This window comes from Delphinapterus leucas, chromosome 11, assembly GCF_059928025.1.
Source record: "Delphinapterus leucas isolate spDelLeu-1000000601 "Yukka" chromosome 11, BTC_Dleu_Yukka2, whole genome shotgun sequence".
NCBI classification, from domain to species: Eukaryota; Metazoa; Chordata; class Mammalia; order Artiodactyla; family Monodontidae; genus Delphinapterus; species Delphinapterus leucas.
In genome coordinates, this window is record NC_143139.1 from 42954456 (window position 1) to 42976577 (window position 22122).

The 22122-nt window shown below is 54.7% G+C and overlaps 2 protein-coding genes across 4 annotated transcripts; both read left to right on the forward strand.

The window, feature by feature from the left end:
* The first annotated feature begins 33 nt into the window (after positions 1-33).
* Positions 34-14653, forward strand: HOXC6 (homeobox C6). 3 transcript variants are annotated; one of them, XM_089920811.1, is made up of 3 exons: positions 39-1503; positions 10350-10695; positions 11398-14653. In XM_089920811.1, exons 1-3 carry the CDS (start codon positions 1462-1464, stop codon positions 11727-11729), a joined length of 720 nt encoding a protein of 239 aa, XP_089776937.1. In that variant the 5' UTR covers positions 39-1461; the 3' UTR covers positions 11730-14653. The 3 variants fall into 3 exon arrangements, with proteins under 3 accessions (XP_089776936.1, XP_089776937.1, XP_022427713.1); XM_089920810.1 differs by having other exon boundaries at positions 34-10695; XM_022572005.2 differs by having other exon boundaries at positions 52-10695; positions 11422-13345.
* A 62-nt stretch (positions 14654-14715) lies between these two features.
* HOXC5 (homeobox C5) lies at positions 14716-18598 on the forward strand. The gene is made up of 2 exons (XM_022572007.2): positions 14716-15438; positions 16139-18598. Exons 1-2 carry the CDS (start codon positions 14985-14987, stop codon positions 16351-16353), a joined length of 669 nt encoding a protein of 222 aa, XP_022427715.1. The 5' UTR covers positions 14716-14984; the 3' UTR covers positions 16354-18598.
* Positions 18599-22122: the final 3524 nt, after the last annotated feature.

The window sequence follows — 22122 nt, forward strand, 5'->3', positions numbered from 1 at the left end:
GGCGGCTGGGCCTGTTAATTGGCAATTACGGGGGAGGCTGGTGGCTGGTGCGCGTCGGCGGAGGGGAGAGCGTCTGCCCACCCCTGCTCCCACCCTTGCTCCCACCCCCACTCGAGCGGATGGAAAGATGGGAGGTGCTCTGCACTGCGGGTGGACGGGTGGGGGTGGGGCTGGAGGACTCGGTACTCGGTACTCAAAAGCCATCTTGTGCTTGGAGAAAGGGGGCCAATCTGCCTTCTCTCCCCGCGGCCCGGAGTCCCCCACCCCCAGCCGCCGCCACCCCACCCAGGATATCCATTGGGCTGCTTCATCCGCGTCGCCTGGCTGCTCTGGGCTGGAATCTGCCCTGTCTGGGGCGGAGGTGGGAATTGGGGAGGCCCAAGGATGGGTGGGGACAGGACCAGGCCTCGCTGGCGGGGCGTCCTGGGTGAGCGGAGACAGTGAGGACTCAAGGCACGGCTGGCTCATGGGATAGGGACGTCAGAATTGGGCGGCCTGGAGGGTCCCGGGCGCTCGGGAGCTTCTTAATAATTGGTGCTAATGGCGTGTTGTATAGTCTTAACCCAACACACATGGTTTCATAACACAGTGGCTTAATTTCTTCCAAATGTACGTAGCCCTGAATGTGTTGCAGCTTGATATATGACCCCGCCCTGCTCCCTGGCCTGGGTCCGAGGCGGCACCTATATGTGTGAGCTTCTGTTTATAAAGGGCGGTGATGCACACACAATCGCTTACACACCCAGGCAGACACACCCCAGAGCTGGGGGAGGGGGTGCATATTCCTGGAGAGATCCGAGAGTCTGGGGGCCAGAGTCCCCTCCAGTCCGAGCCAAGAGCACCCACCCCCACCCTCTTCCAACCGCGCGACTGGGCTTCTCCGCCAAGCCCGAGTGGGGGAGGGGATCACTCCTCGATTTCCTGTTTAAACCCCGACCGGTCGCCTGGTAGGGGGGAGGGGGGTGGATAACCTGTTTTTATCAAATTCTTAAAAATATAATTCGACTGCATTCAAATCAAACCCCTTGGGCCCGAGTTGACGGTGAATCTTCCCTCCCCTACCCCCACAATCCCCTTCCCTTCCTCTCCTGCCCCCCCAAAATTCCCCTTTCGCAGCCGACATAAAGGCCTAGGAGGTATTCTCCCGGGGGAAGAAATGGCATTTTCTCTCCCCCTTCCACCCCCCACCCCCAGTAGGACTTGTGTGTGTCGGCAGAGGCGTCTGCCGAGGGGCTAATTTCGCGTTCCTTGTTTACGATCGAGAAAAGCGCTTTGGCTCTTCCCAAATGGGCCCAGCCCGCCGCCTGCTCCGGCGGCCGCGCGCTCTCCCGCCGCTCGGCGCGGCCCAGGGGCTGACGCCCCGGAGAGCCAGGCTGCGGCCGCCGAGGCCCCGAGTCCGTGCGACCTGCAAAGGGCAAGGGGAGTACAGTGGGCCAGTGGAGGGGCCCCGGAAGCCTGAAAATGGGAGCCTTTCTCCTGGCGTACTGTGGGAACCGCCGATCGGTGAGGCCTCTATTTCTCTTTCGCTGTATTTTGTCTGCCCCCACCCCTGCAGATGGCCACACTGATTTGCTGGGGGACGCGGGGGGGGGAGTACGGACAAGTCTCCTTTGTTCACCCCTGAGGACAACAGTTTCTGGAGAAGGCCTCTCAGGCCAGTAGGGGTTCACCTGGAATACCAGAGGGCCCCCCTTCCTTTGAAGGGGTGGGACTGGGCAAGGCTGGGGTATTCCCCTCGGCCTACAGGGATCTAACCGAACGTGGCTGGTGAGACTTCAGCGTGCTAGGGTTCGTGGTTGTCGGGTTAACAGCACCGTCCTGAAATGTCCTTATATAATATTTTTATCAGTTGATTTTCTGTCCCTTCCTGGCTAGGGTCCTGCAGGCCCTCACTCCCTTCACCCCTAGACTCCTCCTCAGGACACAGAGAGATGCAGAGACAGCATAGCAACAGTGACTGGCCCTGGTTTTCTGTGTTCTAGTCTGGCCAGGGAAAAAACCCAGCCCCAGATGCCAGCCCCTTCCTTCCCTCCTTACTTTCGATTTTCTTTCCCTTCTCTCTTTCCCTCGATGGTGCTCAAACTGAAACACAAGAGGGGCCACCCTTGGCAGCCCTCAGCCTCCTTGCAGGCCAGATTCCCTGTAGACAAGGTCCTTAGAGAGGGAGAGCACTGCTGTGATTGTCTAATAATAGCCCGGGCAACTGAGAATAGCATCAGGCTCAAGGACTCTGCACACCCAGAACTAAGGCTGGACAGAAGCCCTGAGTCCGTGGGTCAGGGTCTGGTGACACTCCCTGGAGCCCAGGGCCCCCAGCAGTCTCCTCTGAGCCCACTCTTTTGGGCACTTCAGGCCTGCCCCTTATGGGGCTTTGTCAGTCCTGCCACGGGCTGTATTTCATGCACCAGCTCCTAGCTAAGGAGAAATGGGCAAAGCAAACCCTTTCTCTCCCTGGTCTGACAGTTGTGATCCCCACGAAGAATGAGACCTTGTTTGGAGAAGGCGGCCTTGTTGGGTTGGCTGTTGTGTTCCGAAACCAGACTTGGTAGCTTTATATATTTATTAGATAGAGGCTGAAATGTACAGGCGCAGGCTTACGCATGAATATGTACAGACTCATATTTCCTCAATGGTTAATTGTATATAGCCATACCTATATTCACTCAAACACCGTTTTATGTGCCTGCGAAATTTTGTTAGCCCTCACTAGATGGGCATGGGCTCAAGGAGGCACTGGGTGCCCTCTGTGCGTGCTCTGCTGAAAATGTGTTCCTGCTGGAATCGGAGTATGTGGGTGTCAGTAACCAAGGGATGCCACAAAGGCTTTCTCAGACCTTATTGCCTTCGCTGTCCAAGTAGCTGGGATGGGGAAAGACTGACTCCCTTCTGCTTTCTCTCCACACCTCCCTGCAATCTTCCCCAGCTCAGGGCCGTTTTAGCAGGGGAACCGGGTTGTGTTGAAAGTGAGTTCGGTGGGAACCTTTCATGGGTGAGGTAGGCCTGTGAGCAGTTCTGAGCAGTCGCTGGGCCCCTGGTGCTTGAAGCCTTGCTGAGGTGGCGGAGGGGATTGGAGTACTTAATAAGGTGGCCTCTGGGCGGTGGTCTGGGGCGGTTGCCAGCTAGGGTGCCTGGAGAGGCCGCGGGGAAAGCCAGCCAGACGGGTAGGGGTGTGGTGAGCATCTCTCCCCCGCCCCTGCTTGCCCTGGCCGCTCACGGGGCCCCAGCTTTGCCTGTGTCATCTGTGGGGCAGATTAGGGGCTCTCTAAGTTCCCCAAATACCCAGATCTGGTTACCGGTGGGACTTTATTTTAATCCTCTCTGCTACCTAAACCGGGGAGATGGCTGATGGGGCAGAAGAAGCTGGGTCTGACCGCCTGCAGGCTTAAAGCACTGAGTGTGGGCCAGGGCTGGGAATTAACCAGCCTTCTTTCTCTCTTCTGGGCCCAGGGAAAGACAGAGCGGGGTGGGGGGAGTATAAATGTCCATTAAAATGCCCAGGAAAGAAAGTAAGGACGGGAGAGGGGCTGGTGGGTGTTTTTCCTCCACTCCCTAGGTGATCAGGTTTCTCCCCAGAATCTCCTGTCCAGACTTGCTGCGGGTCCCAAGGCGTGCAGCTCTCTCCCACCTTCTCTCCACCGGCACCAAGGGCGGCCTTGAGCTTTTAGGCCTGGGCGGCCCCCAGGTGCCAGGGTGACATTACCCCCAAAGTGTGCTCCTCAGCTGGCCTCTGCCACGGCGCCGCAGCCGCCCCTGTTTATTGTGTCTGTGAGTTGTTTACTTGTTTTGTCTGCTGCCACCCTGCGTCAGAAACCTGCCAAACCAGCAAACTCACCCAGGAGAACAAAGTACAGCGCTATCCTGAACTCCCTCCCCTTTCCTGCACCCCGCTCCCGCCATTACCACCTCCCTCACTCTCCCTTTCCGAGGGGAGGAAGCAGAAATCGTCCTAAAATAGGGCAACTGTTTATAGGGTGGGGGGAATTATGGGGACACCATAAACCTCCGGGTGTCCCGGTGGTGGAGACACAGAACAGCCTCCAGCTTTTCTTCCTTCCCCCTGGCAACTGCCACACTCATTGAGAAAGCTGAGTCCCCCTCACCTCACTCCTTTCTGCAGGAGTTTTCCCTGAGACATAGGTTGTTGGGTTTTTAAATCAGGGTAACGTTGGCGGATTCATAAAGCTAGATAAAGCATGTCGCTCTCCCCTCACCCTCCCTTCTCCTCAGTCCCCCAAAATAGCAGTGAATTTAAGCAAATCCTACAAAATTAAATTGCCCCTTCACTAAAGATCCTATAAATCTCCAATCCCACCAGGTGTAGCGTTGGAGAGGCCGCTGTTCGCCTCTAATTTTGCTCCTGGCTATCAAATCTGAAAAAGTATCATTGAAGTAAGTAATATTCTAGTTTCTGAAATTAATCTCCCCCCTCCCCATCTCTCTCCCTCTTTTCGCCAGCGCAGATTAAATGGTTCTTTTAGGTCTGCAAACAATAAAGGATAAAATTATTTATAGGGAAATGAGGATGATGTTTCATTGTTGGCTTATTGTTCTAGAACATAATAACATTTTATTTTCAAGTGGGAAAACTTAGACCAGGGGAAGAAGGGGAAAACGAGAGACAAAGTGAGGGGAGGCGGGGAACCACACACAGAACCTAGCCGTACATAACTTTTATGACATTTACAATTTCCTCATGACAACTCGCTGTGACGTCATAAATGCCTTGTTCTTGAACTTTACAATTTTCATAAACCTCCAAAAGGGGTCCAAACAGTGCTCGGTGTGGAGGGGTATAAGAGAAGCCAGGAAGTTGGGGATCCTTTGCCCTTATTCTGGGGGCCAAAAATATTCTGGATTTTCCTTTTCCCTCCTGGGCCAAGCACGGCTACTTGCTTTCCCTCCCTGAAATGTCACTCATGGTCTGAGTTCCCTCCCCATTCCCGGTGGGGATGAGATACTATGTCCAAAGTCTCTCTGTGTGCCCCCGCCTCAGCTGATGCTCAGCTGCTTGGGATAGAGGTGGGAGGCTTGGGGGCCAGGCGCCCAAAGCCAAAAATGATTTCTTCCAGAGGAAGCCGAAAGGGGCTCAGGGCTGAGTGTTATGGGACAGAGATGCTGAGGACGTATTTTACTTTTGAACCTTCAGCCAGAGAAGTGAATTGAGAAGCCGAACAAATGCCGGTGTGGGAGTTTGTGTCTGCTAATGGTAGCAGCATTGAGTGGAGTGGTGTTAAGGAAAGGTCAGGCAGAAATCTGGACAGAGAGAGGGAAAAGAGAAAATATGACGTGAGTTAGCAGCATCCCTCCAGGTACCTTTCTCCTCTGTTTAATTGTAAATAAAGCAAAAGCAGCTTGGGCAGCCTCTCAACAGCTCAGCTCAAAAGCCCAGGCCTCTGAGGTGTTTGGGGCAGTTCTCAGGCACTTGACATGCCTCCATCTGGCCTTTTCCTCCTTCCCCCCTCCCTGCTGACCCCCAACTCCATTCAGCTAGCCAGCCTGGGCCCTGTCCCCAGAATATCAGCACCCCCAAATGGGATCCATTTCCGAGTTGGGTGTGTCAAATTTCACTTTTCTCCAAGTGTTTCCATGCCTGAACTTTGAAAGACGAAAGAGCATTCTTTTTTGCAATGCAATGTGTGTATGGGGAGGTATGAGCTCAGACAATTTCCCCACTGGATCTTTGAGAAGCTGGGGGCTCCTTGCGTCAGCTCTGTTTTGGTATCCCCAAGCAGACACAGTTTCCCGTGTTCAGGCTATCTGGCAGACTAGGAAACTCTCTCTGCAATCCTTTTACTCTGGATTCTGTGGAGATCAAAGGAGCTCGTACACAAAACACTAGGCATTTGGAGTAGGATTTATTTTTTTTAATTTTTAAATTAAAAAAAAATCCAATCATAAGTCAGTCGGGCCAACTGAGCAGTCACTCTAGAACAGCAAAGCCTTAACCAAACAGTGCTATTGTGAGGTGAGCTGAACAATTATTGAAACTCAGCTTTCTCTGCAAGAGGGATTTCAGCCTTCGCCCAGTGGCACAAAAGGGACCAGTGGGGCAACGGCTCCTCTCCCGCCCTGGAAGTCGAGGATTGAAGGGGTGGGTCGGCAGCTATAGTGGCTTCCAGGCAGACAGGCGCTCAGGCCGAGTGCTGAGTCCTGCGGCTCCAGTGCCCACGTCCCTGAGCAGCCTCCAGAGGCGCCGAGCTGTAGTTGGTGGCGCCGGCAGCCAGGAATGGAGTGTGTGTATCTGTGTGCAAGGCTGGGTGAGTCACAGACATCGGTGCAGAGTTGGGGGATCTGGGGAGAGAGAGAAGACTGGCAGAATACGAACTAAGCAGGACCTCTGGAGAAGATTGTCCCCAAATAAAAATTCCAGATCTCATCCCTCTCACTTCAGATACCCTTACCCAAGAAATTAATATATTTCCCAGAGCAGAGTGGAAAGCAAAGGCAGGCAAGATGAGGCCTGCCCATGAACCCCTCCAGGGCCAGCGTCCAGTCCCAGCCACCCTCTCCCCAGTTCAGAGCTACACAGGCCCGCAGCCCCCAGCCTGGAGCGGGGTAGGGCTGGAGTAGGAGCCCTGTACTTGCCCTGGGAAACCCTCAAGTGCCCAGCCTCCAATGCAACTTTGGGGACTCCAGACCAATGACTGCCCCCGACTCAGGCCCAGGGCGCCTACTGTAAGTTCTCTCCTATAACTAGCACTCATGAAAAGCATGTGTTTTGGATGCGGGGGTGGGGGTGGCTGAAACAGGGAGCAGGGAGCGGGCAACTTTCCACCTTTATTCCTTTTCTGTGTTTTTGGAATTCTGTTTTTGAATCCACTAATTCCAACTCTGAAAGCGAACCGCTCTTTCTGCCAAAGCCCCTCCGATGCCTGATTCCGGAGGCCGAAGGGGGCAGACCAAGTCGGAGACCTATGGGCCTGACGGGGGATGTTCTCTGATTTCTCTAGGCTTGTTTTATAGAAACAAAGAACAAGTTCTCGCCCCTCCTTCCCAGGACTTGTGCATATTTACAGAGCTCAGCTGCAGTTTTAATAAAACATCTGTTCTTGCTTCTGCTGATGAGTTTCTATAATTGTTTTCAGACAAATTTAACAGGAAAATATAAATATATTTAGAAAAACCCAAGTCCCAGCTTTCCCCCCATAGACAGTTGTTCTTTCGCCAAAAAATTAAAATTATCATGAAATGAAAAAAGGAAAATGTAATCCAATGGAGGGAAGACCCGGCTCATCTGACCTGCTCTCCCCCCTTGGAGCGAATCCTTCCAGCAAATTTCAGCTGCATAATTAAAGATCCAACTGAAAGAAAAAGGCTTCATTCCTCAGGAATGAAAGGTGATGGGGGAAGAGTGTGTTGGAAATTAATTTTGCCGAAAGTCTTTAAGCAGTAGGGGAACTTATTTGTATTTCTGCTTCCCCTTCTCCCCCCGGTCCAGCATTTCTGCCTCTTTCCCCCAGCAGCTGGTTCCTGTTCATTATAAATCGGTGAGACCTTTCAGTCTCTGCCCTCTGTTTAGGGACGTAATAAAACACTTAACTTTCCAGGGCTGAGACTTACATTCTGTTCCTCAGGTCGCCCACCCCCAAGCCCACCGCTTTTAGGCCCTAAAGGAGACTCTCCCCAACTTTGGGGCCCCTTTCCCCTCCAGACTTGGTTTAGGAGGGGCTCAAGGAAACCCAGGCATCCTTGCTGGGGAGCTGCAGCACATTTCCCCAGAAGCCCCTTCTTTCTTTCAAGGTCCTTCCTTCCCCCACCCACCCATGAAAGAGATTTTAAAATATGTAGAAAATCAACACTCATTGAAAGCGAAACCTCATTAAGACATCCTATCTTCCATCATTCAATTTGTTGTACATTGCAACAATTTAATATCTTGAAGGAAATATCACTGACATGATTTATCCCTCTAGCAATCTCTCTCTGAAAAGGAGGTGGGGGTGGAGAGGGAATTTACTCTCTCTTCCGGCCTCTTTTACGTGTTACACTGCTACCCTTAGGGCAGAATTGAGGATGGGAACTCTGAGAGCGGCTACTTGTATCCAGGGGTGCGCTGACTTGCTCCTTAGTTCAGCCCCCTCGGTCTTCCACCCCTTCCCTAGTTCTCTCTCCCTCTCCCTCTCCCTCTTGCCCTCCAGGGGGCCTGGAGCCCCAGCCAGCTGTTGGAAACCACTGCCCAGGCATGCCACGAATTCAATTCGAGGACAGCTGGATTCTAGAGCGAAAAGCAGCTCACGCTGGTGTCTGTTTGTGTACCTGCCATGGCACCCCAAAATGAGACAACTCATCTAAAAATTTCTTCCTTAATTTAAGAATCCTCCTCTATGCTTCCCCTTCATCTCCTTGGGGAGAGGAAAGTATGGTCCAAGAGGGGGAACCTTAATAACTATAGGGGCCTTCCCCCTGCCCTTCTAAATACCTACACATTTCCCTCCTTTCTGAAGGACTGGGGCTGTATTTTTAAAAACCAACACAAATTGTCTCGCAGGAAGACTCTTCCATCCCGTAACGAGGTTCATGTATTGACTAACATGTTGTCTCCGTCAGCTCCTACACAGTCTGCTTTTGGGTTCGAAACTTTATTTTTCCCCCCTAGTGACACTCCAGGGAAGCCTTAACGTTACAGCAGATGAATAAACGAGTTTTTTTCCCAGCGTAGTCCCGTTTATGGCTTTATTGCTACCCATTGATTACTCCGCTTTGTTACACAGAAGGAAAAGATCATAAAATCCGGAGACATCCGGGTTCTTGTTATAGCCAGTTTCCCCCACCACCACCAAAAAATGGTGAGGCGAAAATATGAGCTTCCACTGCTCCCCTCGCTTGCCCCACTGACCCCCTCTTTCTCAACTCAAAGCATTTTCAGCCTATGTTACGATATCAACGTAAGTTTGGATTAATCAGGGGGGAAAAAAAAAGAACATCTGCACACCTTCCGCTGTTTCTGTTTGCCCACTGCGGCTCCCTCAGAAGCCTCGGACACAGCCGCCTTTTCCTAACCTTCTCTTCCTTATTCTCAGCCCCCAGGTGGGAAGAAAATGGAGGTAGGGGGCTGCTGAGAGGCCCGGCCCCACTAGGTGTGGCCGGCCCTTGGGTGAGAGCACCCCGGGAAACCTTGGCTAGAATCTCCAAGCCCCAGAGCTCAGGTCCAGGGGCACCTCCCTTGGCAGGACAGAGAGTCCGAGGGGGCAGGGGCTTCTGACCTGGGCAGGGGCTTTGAGCCTGCAAGACACTCACTATCCATCAGAACCCCGCCGGCCTTCTCTTTCTGTCTGAATCCTATGAATTACCCCAACGGCCCTGGCTGGCTCTAAATCATAAATTCTCACCAACATAAACAGGAGTTGATGTGTCTAAAAAGACTCTCAGAGTTCTTTCTTCTTCCTTTTTTTCTCTCTCTCCCACCTTTTACTTTTTCTCTTCCTTTCCTATTTATTTTTAAAATAAATCTTCCCTTTTAGGCAAAAATGCTTTATGAGTTTCCCCCAAAAGGGGTCCTGAGGAGGAGGTAGACGGGGGGCTAGGAGGAAGAGGAAGCAGATGCATGGCTACTTTGCACACCTCAGCTCTGCCACTGCACCCTGATGTCTCACTCTTCCCTCTTTAGACTTAGGGACTCCCCACATGCTCCCTCCACCCCAGACTCTCCTCCCTCTGAGCACCATGTTTTATGCAATTTCTTTCCACTTTTGATTTTTTTAAAAAATTATTCGGAAACGTATACTGGTTTAATGATGTGGACTCACTCCACAGAGTATCAAACCAGGATTTCCTGTAGGATTTCTGGGGATCTCCCTGAGCTGGGAGGGAGTTCCTCCCATGGAGAAATCAAGATGTAATTTTAGAAGGGGGCAGATATAAAAGATGAAATTAGATTGAAAATACAGGGATTTCTCCAGCCCTGGCTGTGGCTACAGCACAGCAAAGTTAGCTGGAGCTGAGAGATTTCCTGGGAGTGTAGCTCTCCTTTTCTGGGCCCCAAGGCCCTGCTCGGGGACATTCACCCTTCCTTCACCCTCAAATCAGTTCCCTTACTTATATATTTTTAAAAGAAATCCAAGTCTTACTTTCAAAGCACACACTTAGTCTCAACTAGGGAATCAACAGAAGCAGAAGCGATTTTTTTCCCCCTTCTTGACATCTGGCTTGCGATTGGCTGGGAGGGGGTCAGCTGACTTTGTCATTTTGTCTGTCCTGGATTGGAGCCGTCCCTATAACCATCTAGTTCCGAGTACAAACTGGAGACAGAAATAAATATTAAAGAAATCATAGCCCGACCAGGTAAAGGCAAAGGGATGAATTCCTACTTCACTAACCCTTCCTTATCCTGCCACCTCGCCGGGGGCCAGGACGTCCTCCCCAACGTCGCCCTCAATTCCACCGCCTATGATCCAGTGAGGCATTTCTCGACCTATGGAGCGGCCGTTGCCCAGAACCGGATCTACTCGACTCCCTTTTATTCGCCACAGGAGAATGTCGTGTTCAGTTCCAGCCGAGGGCCGTATGACTATGGATCTAATTCCTTTTACCAGGAGAAAGACATGCTCTCAAACTGCAGACAAAACACCTTAGGACATAACACACAGACCTCAATCGCTCAGGATTTTAGTTCTGAGCAGGGCAGGACTGCGCCCCAGGACCAGAAAGCCAGTATCCAGATTTACCCCTGGATGCAGCGAATGAATTCGCACAGTGGTGAGTTTTACAGCTCCGAGATATAAATTAAATAAACTGAACTGGCTTTATGACCGGCTTCCCTAGAAGAACGGGCGGAGAGAGTTTTTTATGGCCCCATAAAAACAATCACGCTCGTCTCCTCGCCGACGCCGAGACAGGGCCCCCTCTTCTGCCCCCTCTGCTCGCCTCCCGCTTGCTCGCAGGGGCCTGGCCCCCTCGGCCCCTGACGGATTGGAGGGCTCCAAGGCGAGCTGAGGGGGCAGGAACAGGGCAGGGGATGAGGGGAGGGGGTGGGGGAGCCCCCCAAAGTCGAGTCAGGCTGAGGAGAAGGGAGGGGGAGAGGAGGGGACAGAGAAGTGGGGAGAAGTTCCCAAGGAGCTAGGACGCTTGGGGAGATGGGGGAACCCAGTCGTTCAGAAATGGGGCCCCATCCCCCATGTTTGGGATTTTTCAAAAATCAGCTTTTAGACTTGCAGCTTTCTGCCTGGTTCTGTCCCCCACCCTAACCCCACCTTTCTTTGGGACCCACCTACCAACCTGGCGGGGGGTGGCTGAATGAAGTTGGGATCCTGGCTGTAGTACCCCCAGTGGGGGTGGAGACAGGACAGAGAGGAGAAGGCTGGAGCCCGAGGGGGCCCGTGAGTTGCTGGCCAAGTTGGGAGGGTCAGGGCTGTGCTAGGCTAAATCGTCTGCGGAGGGTGCCTTGCTGACTGTTTTTAGTGTGTTTTGTGCCCGGATCTCTAGGGGTCGGCTATGGAGCGGACCGGAGGCGCGGTCGCCAGATCTACTCGCGGTACCAGACCCTGGAACTGGAGAAGGAATTTCACTTCAACCGCTACCTAACGCGGCGCCGGCGCATCGAGATCGCCAACGCGCTCTGCCTGACCGAGCGACAGATCAAAATCTGGTTCCAGAACCGCCGGATGAAGTGGAAAAAAGAGTCCAATCTCACGTCCACGCTCTCAGGGGGCGGCGGAGGGGCCGCGGTCGACAGCCTGGGCGGAAAAGAGGAAAAGCGGGAAGAGACAGAAGAGGAGAAGCAGAAAGAGTGACCAGGACTGTCCCTGCCACCCCTCTCTCTCCTGCTCCCTCGCTCCCCCCAACTCCCTCCTAATCACACACTCTGTATTTATCACTGGCACAATTGATGTCTGGACTTCCTGAGACAAAATTAGGGAGTCAAATATGGACCTGAAAAGTCAGCTCTGGACCCCCTCCCTCACCGCACAGACTCTCTCACAAGGCGCCTCCTCCTCTCCTGCTCCCTCGCTAGCTCGTTCTCGGCTCGTCTGCAGGCCCCTTCCCTCGCCCAGGCCTTGGGGCTCGTGCCTGAACCTCGCTTCAGACTCCACAGATCTCCCTCCAAACGAGGACTTGGCCTCCAACCCTCTCGGCGCCCCCCACCCCCGCCCCCGCGCAGAGAGCCGGCTCCCGGGCCCGGGGGCCTCCGCTCCCAGGCCTCAGGGCCCGGCGTGGCAGCCGGGGAGGGCGGGAGGCCCAAGTAGGGCGCGTGGTGATCCCACAGCAACCCCCAGGGCCTGCCCGCAGCCCCCGCCCGGCCCCTCTGCCCCAGCAAATGCCCAGCCCAGGCGAATTGTTTTTAAAGAATCCTGGGGATCATTATGGCATATTACAAACTGTGACCATTTCTGTGTGAATATTTTTAGCTGTATTTGTGGTCTCTGTATTTATATTTATGTTTAGCACCGTCCGTGTTCCAATCCCATCTTAAAAAGGAAAAAAAAAAGAGGGAAAAGTACAAAAAGAGAGAAAAAATAGTGGATGACGTTTGTTTAGCCGGTAGGAGAAAAATAATAAATTTTAAAAATCCCGTCGTGTTACCCTCCTGTATAAATCCGACCTCTGGATCCGTTCTAGAATATTTAATAAAACTGATATTATTTTTAAAAGTTTATATCGGGATTTCTGTTACTTCGCTCGCCCTCCGGCCTCGGGGTGAAACTTGGAGCAGGCTCCGAGCGCTCTCGCGTCCGCCCGCCGCCTGCGAGCCCCCGGCCCCCCTGCACGCGCCTCGCCCGGCCCGGCGCTGAGCCCTGCCTCCCGGTTCTCCCGGGGATCGCGGTGGTGGCTGGGAGGCCTCTCCGGGTTCCCCACATAGAGCAACGCCCTCGCCCCGCAAAAAGGGCCGCACGGGGTTTCGCTGGGGGTAGAGTGGGAGCCCGGGTTGGTCGGAGTGGTCTCCGGCCCCACACAGGCCTTTCTTCCTGCCTTTGGTAGTCTGGGGTCCTCGGCTTCTGAACCCCGGGCCCCAAAGGCCAGAAAGGACGCATTATCCAGGCCCCAGGTCACCCCCGCCCACTCCCCGGAGCGAGGAGGGAGGCGCCGCCGGAAGCCAGCAGGGCAGCCCCCGGCCCGCGCCAGGCCGACTCTTGCGAAACGTGGCGGAGGCGGAGAACCGAGGGAAAGAGGAGACTGCGGGACCCGAGCCCTTCGGCAGAGATTGAGCGATTCAAGGACATCTCGGAAAAGAAAGCCTGGAAACTGAGCTCTCGCCTGCTCTGGGACTCCTGACGTGGCCGGGACCAAATTCCTTCCTCCTTACAGCGCCAGCCCCAGTCTGGTTCCTTACTCTTTCTTCTCCCCTCAAACTAGGCCGGTGAGGAGCGCAGCCAGATCCTAGCCCTTCCCCAGCTCAGGCCTTCTCTCCTAAGCCCAGCCAGAGAAACCTGAGTGGACCTAGGGGGTGAGGTAGTGAGGGGGTCTCCCAGAGGGAAAAAATCCGCCAGTTTTCCAGACCTTCCAGATCCCCCGCCAGCGCCCCTTCCAGCGCCTCTGCCAGCGGGGGCGGGAGGGGGGCTTCTCCTGGCCGGGGCGGATATTTCCTGGGGAGAGACAGGCAGGAAAGAATAAGACTTGGGGCTAGGGGAGGGGGGGATGTAAAGGGGCCGAATGGCTGCGGAGCCCCTGGTCACAGGCTGTGAAGGTGGCCCAGGCGCCTGCCCTGCCTATCCCCATCCCCCCACCCCCAGCTAGATCCTTTTGGACACCTCCAGATAGCTCAGAAATTGCTCTCCTGTGGACCTTCTGAACCCAGGTCCCTGGAAAGCCTGGTCCAGAGGCCTTTCCTCCAAAGGGCACAAAACAGGCCTTTTCCTCTGCCCTGCTCATATAATATTTGTGGAAGCTTGAATCTTGCTTCTCCATGCCCTCAATTAACATCTATTTTCCATCCAAAATACCTGGCATGGGTACCACACCAGGGTCATACCCAGGGATGCACAGCAGTCCTCCAGTTCATTGTGTCTGGTTCTTTACCCACCCAGCTAGCCATCCACCCAGTCACACAATTGAAAATTGCCTTGTTGCTACTCTGAGGTCCCTGGCATGGTGAGGAGGCCTACTCAGCTTCCCCTGGCTCCTCACCTCCAGGCTCATCCCAGAGTCCCCAGCACTCTCAGTCCCCTGAGCCCCCTATCTAGTTCTGCCCACTCGGGACCCCTACTCCTGGGCATCCTGCCTACCTCTGCAGAAGCTGGGTTCACTTTCTCAGGCTGACAGGCACCTCCTCAGCAGTATCAGGGCTCTGGGGCCTCAGAGGAAAGGGACCTCGACCCTTGGTTTAGAGAACCTGAGATAAGCCCCCTCCGGCCTGGGTAGGGGCTCTCCTACCTCAATCCCCTTCCCTCAGCCATTTTTGAACATTGAAAGGCCCCGGGGTTGGGGAGGATGGGGCCATCCGTTACCCAAGAAAACCCCGAAAAAACAGAAAACAAAAAACCAAAAAACAGAACAAACCCTCTGTGCATCCTAGTGAAGCCTCATCTCCCCCTAAAATTAAATACAATTTAAAAGGCCATTTCAGTGGTTTGTTGCAGCAGCACCCAGCTTCTCCTCTACAGCGTGGAAAATCCAGAGTCCTGAAGACCAGCCGGCGAGCCAGGCTGCAATGCCTCCAAGCAGGCACCAGGTGTCGCTGTGGGCTCGTTGTCCCGCCTACCCCCCAATTCCAAGAACCTTTTTTTTTTTTCTCCCCCTTCTCTCTCTTTCTCTCTCTCCCTCACTCCCTCTCCCCCTTGGTTGGGCTTTGCCAACATATCAAGATGCGTTTCGCCGGCTTCCATCACTAACCTCCCGGAGGTCATCAAGCCAAATTTATGAGTGGCCGCTCGAGTCACGTGACTCTATTTAAGGCTCCCTTATTTGGGAAGAGCGCATAGGATAAAGAAAGAGATATCTCCACCTATAAATTGTGCACTTTGGAGAACAAAAAACCCCTCAACTTCAAAGAGTCACAAATCACCCTTAATCAAAAAGGGTGCAGAAAAATTTTTTGGGCCCTCCCCGCCATGAGCTCCTACGTAGCCAATTCATTCTATAAGCAGAGCCCCAATATCCCTGCCTATAACATGCAAACTTGTGGGAACTATGGATCGGCCTCAGAGGTGCAGGCATCCAGGTACTGCTACGGCGGATTGGACTTAAGCATCACTTTCCCACCGCCTGCGCCTTCCAACTCTCTCCACGGGGTAGACATGGCTGCCAACCCCCGGGCTCACCCCGACCGCCCCGCCTGCAGCGCCGCGGCCGCTCCGGGACACGCTCTGGGCAGAGATGAAGCGGCTCCTCTGAACCCCGGGATGTACAGTCAGAAGGCGGCTCGCCCAGCGCTGGAGGAGCGAGCTAAGAGCAGTGGGGAGATCAAAGAGGAGCAGGCGCAGACAGGGCAGCCCGCCGGACTGAGCCAGCCACCGGCCCCGCCACAGATTTACCCGTGGATGACCAAACTGCACATGAGCCACGGTAAACTTTAGGACTTCATTTTGCGCGCTCGGGTCCGCCTGGGTTTTATAGGCCATGCGGGGCAAATAAAGAAAAAAAACCCGCGGCCATAAATTTTACGATCCAGGCATCAATGGCTCGTAAAACTGTCCACTAAAAGGCTTAGAGGCTGTGTGCGCCCAAATTTACGACGACATAATTGGATCATAGGAACAAAACGTGTATAAAAGGCAATATTCAATTTTGGGGGGAGAGGGAGGGAGTTAAAAAAATAGAGGGATCTGAAGGGTGAGGAGCGCGGGGCTCCAGAGCGGGGATCCCCCCGCGGTCCCTCCTCCCTCCCCTGCGGAGCCGGCTCGGCCGCCGCTTGCCGCTCCGGAAGATTCCAGTGACTTGGGAGGGGCGGGAGGGGGGTCCCCGGTGCTCGGATCTCGAGGGTGCTTATTGTTCGGTCCGAGCCTGGGTCTCCCTCTCCCCCCCACCCCTTCAGCCCCTCCGGCTGCTAAGTGAAGGCTACGGCGGAAAGTTTCCTGCCTGGGCGGAGGCGCCTCTCCCGGGGCCAGGCTGGGCTGGGCCGGGCCCGCCTGCGGCCCGCCGGGCCTGTCCTGCCCCGCTCGCGTCTTCTCCCTCCGGCCGCTGGTGGGGGCCTGGGGCTGGGATGGGGAAGCTGGGGCGCTGCACGCTATTCACCCCTTCCTGGCTTGGGGGGTTTATATTCCAGAGACTGACGGCAAGCGGTCCCGAACCAGTTACACGCGCTACCAGACTCTGGAACTGGAAAAAGAATTCCACTTTAACCGCTACCTCACTCGCCGCAGGCGCATAGAGATCGCCAACAACTTGTGTCTCAACGAGAGACAGATCAAGATCTGGTTCCAGAACCGCAGGATGAAGTGGAAGAAAGATTCCAAAATGAAGAGCAAAGAGGCTCTCTAGAGGCAGCGGAGAGGCCCGCCGAGAGCACCCCGAGCCCGCTTCGGTCCCTGCGCCTTTCCTTTTCGGTTTTCCTCTCTCGGTATAGGGCGGAGGCTTGGAGCGTCGGCTCCCCGGCCTCACAGACAAAAGCTCTTTCCCTTGGCATTCCGCATCCCCACCGACCCCAGGTTCCCGCGTGGCTGCCCGCGCTGCCCGGACTCCCCTCAGTTCTGCTCAGCACCGAGGTCCCAGGGCAGGCTATCCGCAGGATCCCCAGAGGGCTGTGGCATAGGGGCTGGTGCTGAGCGAACCCGGCCTGGGCTGCCTCTCAGGATTCCTGCCCCAGCGTGGCCGCCGGGGTTCAGGTGGGTCCTGCGGGCGCCTGAGGCCCCGCGCCGGGACCCTCCGGCCTCGCCCTCTCCTTTGTTCCCGGCTGCGGGCTCGGTAAGAGGATGGTTGTGCCTGGCGGAGTCCGGCACCAGACTCGGGGTGCTTCCTTGTAGCCACTAAACTCAATGTTCATTTTTTAAATGATTTGCATATGAAAGGGGGAAGATGACTGTCTGCTTAGGGCCCCCTTGGTTGCCCTATGCTCTCCCAACCTGCGCCCCCCACCCCAAAGCCCGGGAACTTGTCCAGCCTGCGCTCTCTGCATGCCCTCTCAGGCCCCCAGCCTCAGACCGCTAGCTAGCTCAGCTATTGGGGTTCCCTGCTACTGGACCCCAGCAAAGGTCCTAGAGGCTCCTGGCTGCCCCAGTAGTCCCTGCCACGACGTTCGGTGTCCTTCTTCTCATCGCTGTTGTCCAACTATTTATTGACTCCAGGTCTTTCCTGAAACTATATTTTGTCATATCAAATAAAGACAAAGAGAGAACAGGACTAAAGATGCAGCGGCTCCTCTCTGTTTGGGGGGCATGTATTGGGGAAAATTGTCTAAATGGGCTACGGGGTGTTGGGGGAGGCCCACAGCCTTTAAGCCTCTCCTTTAAAAGAATTTTTAGGAGCCTCTAGGAGTATTGAGAAGAGGAAGGTCGAACTGAGCCTTTTTCCCAATCCCTGGCTCCAAGAAGGACCTCTAGGGGAAGGGGAGGGCACCCACGCCGTCTGTACTGGCTTTTCCCATGCTGTGACTGTCCCAGGCATTCAGGCCTCCGTACCCACTCCCACTTTGGCTGGGTGGATATGAGGCCTCTAGACTGGCAACGGCCCCACAGCATGCCAGAGCTAATCTGCAGGGACCAGGGACCCATGGTTCCACGGTGCTCAGACTCAGGCCCTTCTGGGCCTGTGCAGAGGTCTCTCAGGGCTACGTGGTGGTCCCCGGGCCTCGCTGGACATAGAGGAAGGACTGAGCCCTCAGCCTAGGGGCCTATTTGGTCCCAAAAGGATGCTCAGAAAGAGTTGGTACTGCTCAGTAGAGGGGCGCCGTGGGAGGAGGCGTGTGAGCTTTCTAAGGTGGTGGGGAAGCAGTGGGGCAACCTGCAGTTTGTACCTCCCAGGCAGGAAATGTTCAGAGCGTCTTCCCCACCTCCTAGGGCCTAGGGCTATGCAGGGCAATCAGCTGGGAAAGGAGCTGCATAGACGAGTGCCTGAGTTGGGTCTGTTTGCCATCATTTATCTCAGTCTCTGGGATTTTGTGTGGAGGGGGAGGGGGAGCTAAAGGGAAGGGGAAAAGGAGATAATTCAGGTGGTGCCTGAGGCTGGCCTAGGCCAAAGATCTGCTCCGCCCCAGGCTCCTGGGATGGGATGGGGGAGGAAGTACTTTATAGGAGAAACAAATGCGGGAAGGGTTCATAAAACTTTACTGCATTTCCTCTCCCGCCTCCCACGACGGGGTGATTTCCTGGAGCCAAGCCTAGGCCCCCCACACCGGGGGTGGGGGCCAGTTCAGGATCTGGGCTAGAAGTCTATTCCAGCAGCCAAGAGGGAAAGGGAGCAGAGAGGCTTTGGGGAGGGGCAAGGAGAATATTTATGATTATTAATGTTGATGTTCCTTGGATTTATTATAAGGACTGACTCCTCTGCATCCCACTGCCTAAGCTGCCAGTCTGTCATTTTTTTTTTCTGAAATACCCAAGAGCCTTGCCTCATCCCATGCTTAGCATGTAGGAGGTCTCTACACATGTTTCTTGAACTGCACCCATGGCTACACCCGTCCCCTTCTCACTGCACTCAGGCCAGGTTAGGGAGCCCGTAATGTCTCTCTTCCACTAGCGCTCAGCAGTCAGCCCAGCCCTACACCAGCTCATCTGTTTCCTTTCTCTCAAATAAAATGTGTAATTTTCTTCAGGGAGTTATTTTAATTTTTTCTCCAGTGAAGCGTGGAGAAGCATTGGTGTCTCCAGTGGGTAACAGTTAACTAATAAAGAGGTCGTGGTGCCCACCATCACCCACCCCAGCCTCCCTGACTGCCGAGGCCCTGCGCTTCTTCCCGGGGGTTGAAGTGGGGTGGGGTGAGGGGATGCATCGCCCCTGGCCAGGGGTGGGGACAGTGTGGCTCAGACCCGCTGGGCAGGTTACACCAGCCCCACTGTGCACTGACGCCTCCTCCCCGCAGGGTTTGGGTCTCCTCTTTCCCTGGAGGAGCTGGAGTAGTGACTCCGGTCGGCCAGACTTGGGTAGACACAGCCGTGCCTGCCAGTTTTCCACCCTGTGTCATGGTCCGCAGACCTGTGCTCAGGGCCCAGCCTCTGCTTCGGCGGCATCAGCGCCCACAACCTAGACAGAGGCCTCGGACACGCTCCCTTGCACTGCGAGTGGGTGCGGCCCAGACTCTTGCTTTCTCCCTGAACAGAGGCTTCTGCTTCACCAGCCGGCCTCCTGGAACAATCTTCAAGTACCAGGGTTTGGCATTGCTCTTGGGGAGTTAGTGGAGGGGCTTCTGGGTCCCAAACAGAGACCATGGAGCCTGCTTCTCCACTTTGCCCTGGAACCCACCCCCTCTGGCAGTGAGGAACAAGGGGAAGAAGCATGACTTACCTTCCCGGGGGAGTGGGAAGAGGGGGACACGGCCCACTCTGAGCAATTAGAGGAGAGAGGAGAAAAAAAATAGGAGGAAAAAACAATATCAACACGACCTCGAAGGCGACAGGTCCTTATGGAAGTAAGTAAGTAAGTAAATAAATAAAGATCCACCCTCTGCCCTCTCCCCACCCTGCAAGGGGGGTATGGGGTGAGGCCAGGGAGCAGCACGAGGGCTTTTTAGAGTAACTGAGCATTAGAGAAACACGCACTGCTTCTATGTGAATTTAGGAGTTTGAAACTTTTGGAGGTTATTTATGTGAATGGCCCAAAGGCAAGCCCATGAGTGGCTCTTGGGGGACCACGTGATGTCATTAAACCAAGTTTTATGGTGTAGGGAGAGCTGACAAACCCACAATATATTTACATCATATATAATCTTAACTGTCCAGCCACGCAGCTGCTGGTGAGGTTTAATGCTAGGACAGAGGGCCTGGCAGTTAGAGGGGATTACGGCGCTGGGGATGATGGTGAGAGAGGTTACATCTTCGCAAATGAATCCCAGACGAATGCTGTAAGTTAATTTTCTCTCTCTCTGACCCTTTCTCCCATTTACCTAATCCCCCCACCCCGCCAAAGAGGAGGCAGTACCCACTCATGAAGGGAGGGGAAGAAGGCCTCCCCAGGCCGGGGTGGGAGAAGAAGGGAAGCCGCTGGGAGGTAGGAGGATGGGGGAGCTTGTCTCCCCAGACCAGCCCTCCCCACCCCCAGCCCCTCAGTCCCTCCAGCTGCAAGTCGACTGGGGTAAAGACAGACCTGGGTCCTTTAGAGCTTTGCCAGGTCCCCCTGACCCCCTCTCCCTTCTCAGTTGAGAAGAAAGACAGCGGCAGACACAGGGATGTTTGGTGTTTGTTAGGAGTGTGTAAACTCTAGGCGCAAGTGCAAAGGGCCTCTGGGGCCCTTGTTCTGGGGAGGGGCCAGTTCAGCCCTTGGCCAGTGGCCCAGAGTCCAGGCGGGGCAGGCAGCTGGGGAGGGAGACAGGGAAGGAGGCCTTTGGGACCATTGAGCCCACAGGCTGTGAACTGAAATGGCAGAAGCATCTTAAAGTTGGCGGGTGGAGCCCAGGGAGTCCCGAAACATTCCCTCTCTTCATCACCAGGCCTGGGTGGGCAGCTGTCCGGGTCTCCACAGTCTGGGGTCTTAGTCTGTCTGGGGCCAGTGTGGTTTCATGCCTCCCCCTCCCTCTAACTGTCGGGGTCTTTCCTGGCATCCCTAGCGCTGGCCTGAGGTAAAACTAGGCCCTGGAGGCCTAGAGGCTCCTGCTATGAATGGAGTATAAATGGGCATGGGAGTGGAGGCAATGTCTTTACTAGGCTGGCCAGGAAAGTCCCCTGGCCCCGAGGAGAGAGTGGCCTCTGGGCGATGGAGCCCTCAGGACCCAATGGGCATGGTGCCCTGGGGCCAATCTCAGGCTGAGACTCCCTTCAGGTTTCTAGGAAAGAACAGCAGAGGCGTTGGACACAGAGGCAGGATGTGTCCTCCACACCTGCGTGTGGAGGACACGTAGTGTTCACCTCCCCGTGCTTCACTGGGGCCTAAACCAAGAAAATGACAACGTAGGAACGCAGGTTCTCTGAAGAGGCCAGGGATTCCAAAGCAGGGTGGAAAGCGGGTCCTTAGAGGGCAAGGCATCTAGGCCAGGGGAAAGGGGGAGGGAGCGAGGGGGTGAGCCAGAGCAGAGGGGGAGGGAATGTTTTGGGGGCAAGGGGCTCTGGGCGCCCACTGGATGGAGAGGTGCAGTTGGGGACAGGAGGAGGACGCTGTTACCGTGCCCCTGTCGCCCAAAAGACTGAGAAAGAAACAGGAATCAGGCAGAGGCAGGGGGCCCAGGCAGACTCTGGCAGGGTGATGGGGAACAGAGACCCAAGGACACCGGCAGTCAGAGCTGGAGCCCCATCCCTTGCTCGAGGGGACTGTCGCATGCTAGAGGAGCTGAAGAGCCGGGGCGCCCAGGTGGAGAACTCTCCAAAGCCTTCCCTCCCGGGCCTCAGTCCCTCAACTTCGGCCTCCCCCTCCAGCCTCCCACCCCTTTATTTTCTGGAGAGGCGTTAGGATCCCAGCGGACTCTTCCCAGTAACCCATTGGAGAATTAACTCTCCTGTTCTCCCTTTCTCATTAGGGACCCTCCCCGACTCTACCCCTCCCTCCCAGTCTGATTCTGAGGATTTTTGGAAACTTTCCATCCAAGCAGCAGGGAGATGGGAGTTTCCCTTGGTCTATAACTTGACGCCCCCCTCCTCCCTCCAGCCTCCCTTGGGTCTTGGGGAGCGAATCTAATGGTCTTCAATCAAGAGTTTAATCAGGGCCCAAGTCCCACACCCAGGCAAGACTCGCTGCCTTCCCCAGCTCCTGGCCAGATCTCAGTCCCGATCCCTTCAGCTCTGTGTAGCAGGGTGAGTGAGTGTGTTTCTGTTTTACAGACTTACACAGCGTCTCTTGGAGGGTTTCTATGACTCCCTCGCCCCCTTTTCCTGTTTCTTAGGCTCAAAAGTTCCATGTAAATATCACCCCTTCTTCCCACCCCAGTAATTGCAGATTGTCTTTCCTCTCAGATAATTTGCCACGGCGTTGTTGTTTGTTGTTTGTTTTTTTGTTGTGGTGGGGTTTTCTTTACATGTATTTATTTATTTTGCTGTTTTGTAGGACTAATACAAATGGAAGTAGTACAAACACAAACGGGCCTTGACATTCTTGGCTTTCCCACCCCTCCCCCATTCTGGAATTTGAGGTTTCTCTGGAGTATAGGGGGATGGGCGGTCCATCAGGTGC

Coding starts and splice junctions, on each gene's coding strand:
- HOXC6 (XM_089920810.1), top strand. CDS start 10,296: ATGAATTCCTACTTCACTAACCCTTCCTTATCCTGCCACCTCGCCGGG. Junction 10,696..11,397: donor GCGAATGAATTCGCACAGTG/GTGAGTTTTACA, acceptor GACTGTTTTTAG/TGTGTTTTGTGCCCGGATCT.
- HOXC5 (XM_022572007.2), top strand. CDS start 14,985: ATGAGCTCCTACGTAGCCAATTCATTCTATAAGCAGAGCCCCAATATC. Junction 15,439..16,138: donor CAAACTGCACATGAGCCACG/GTAAACTTTAGG, acceptor TTTATATTCCAG/AGACTGACGGCAAGCGGTCC.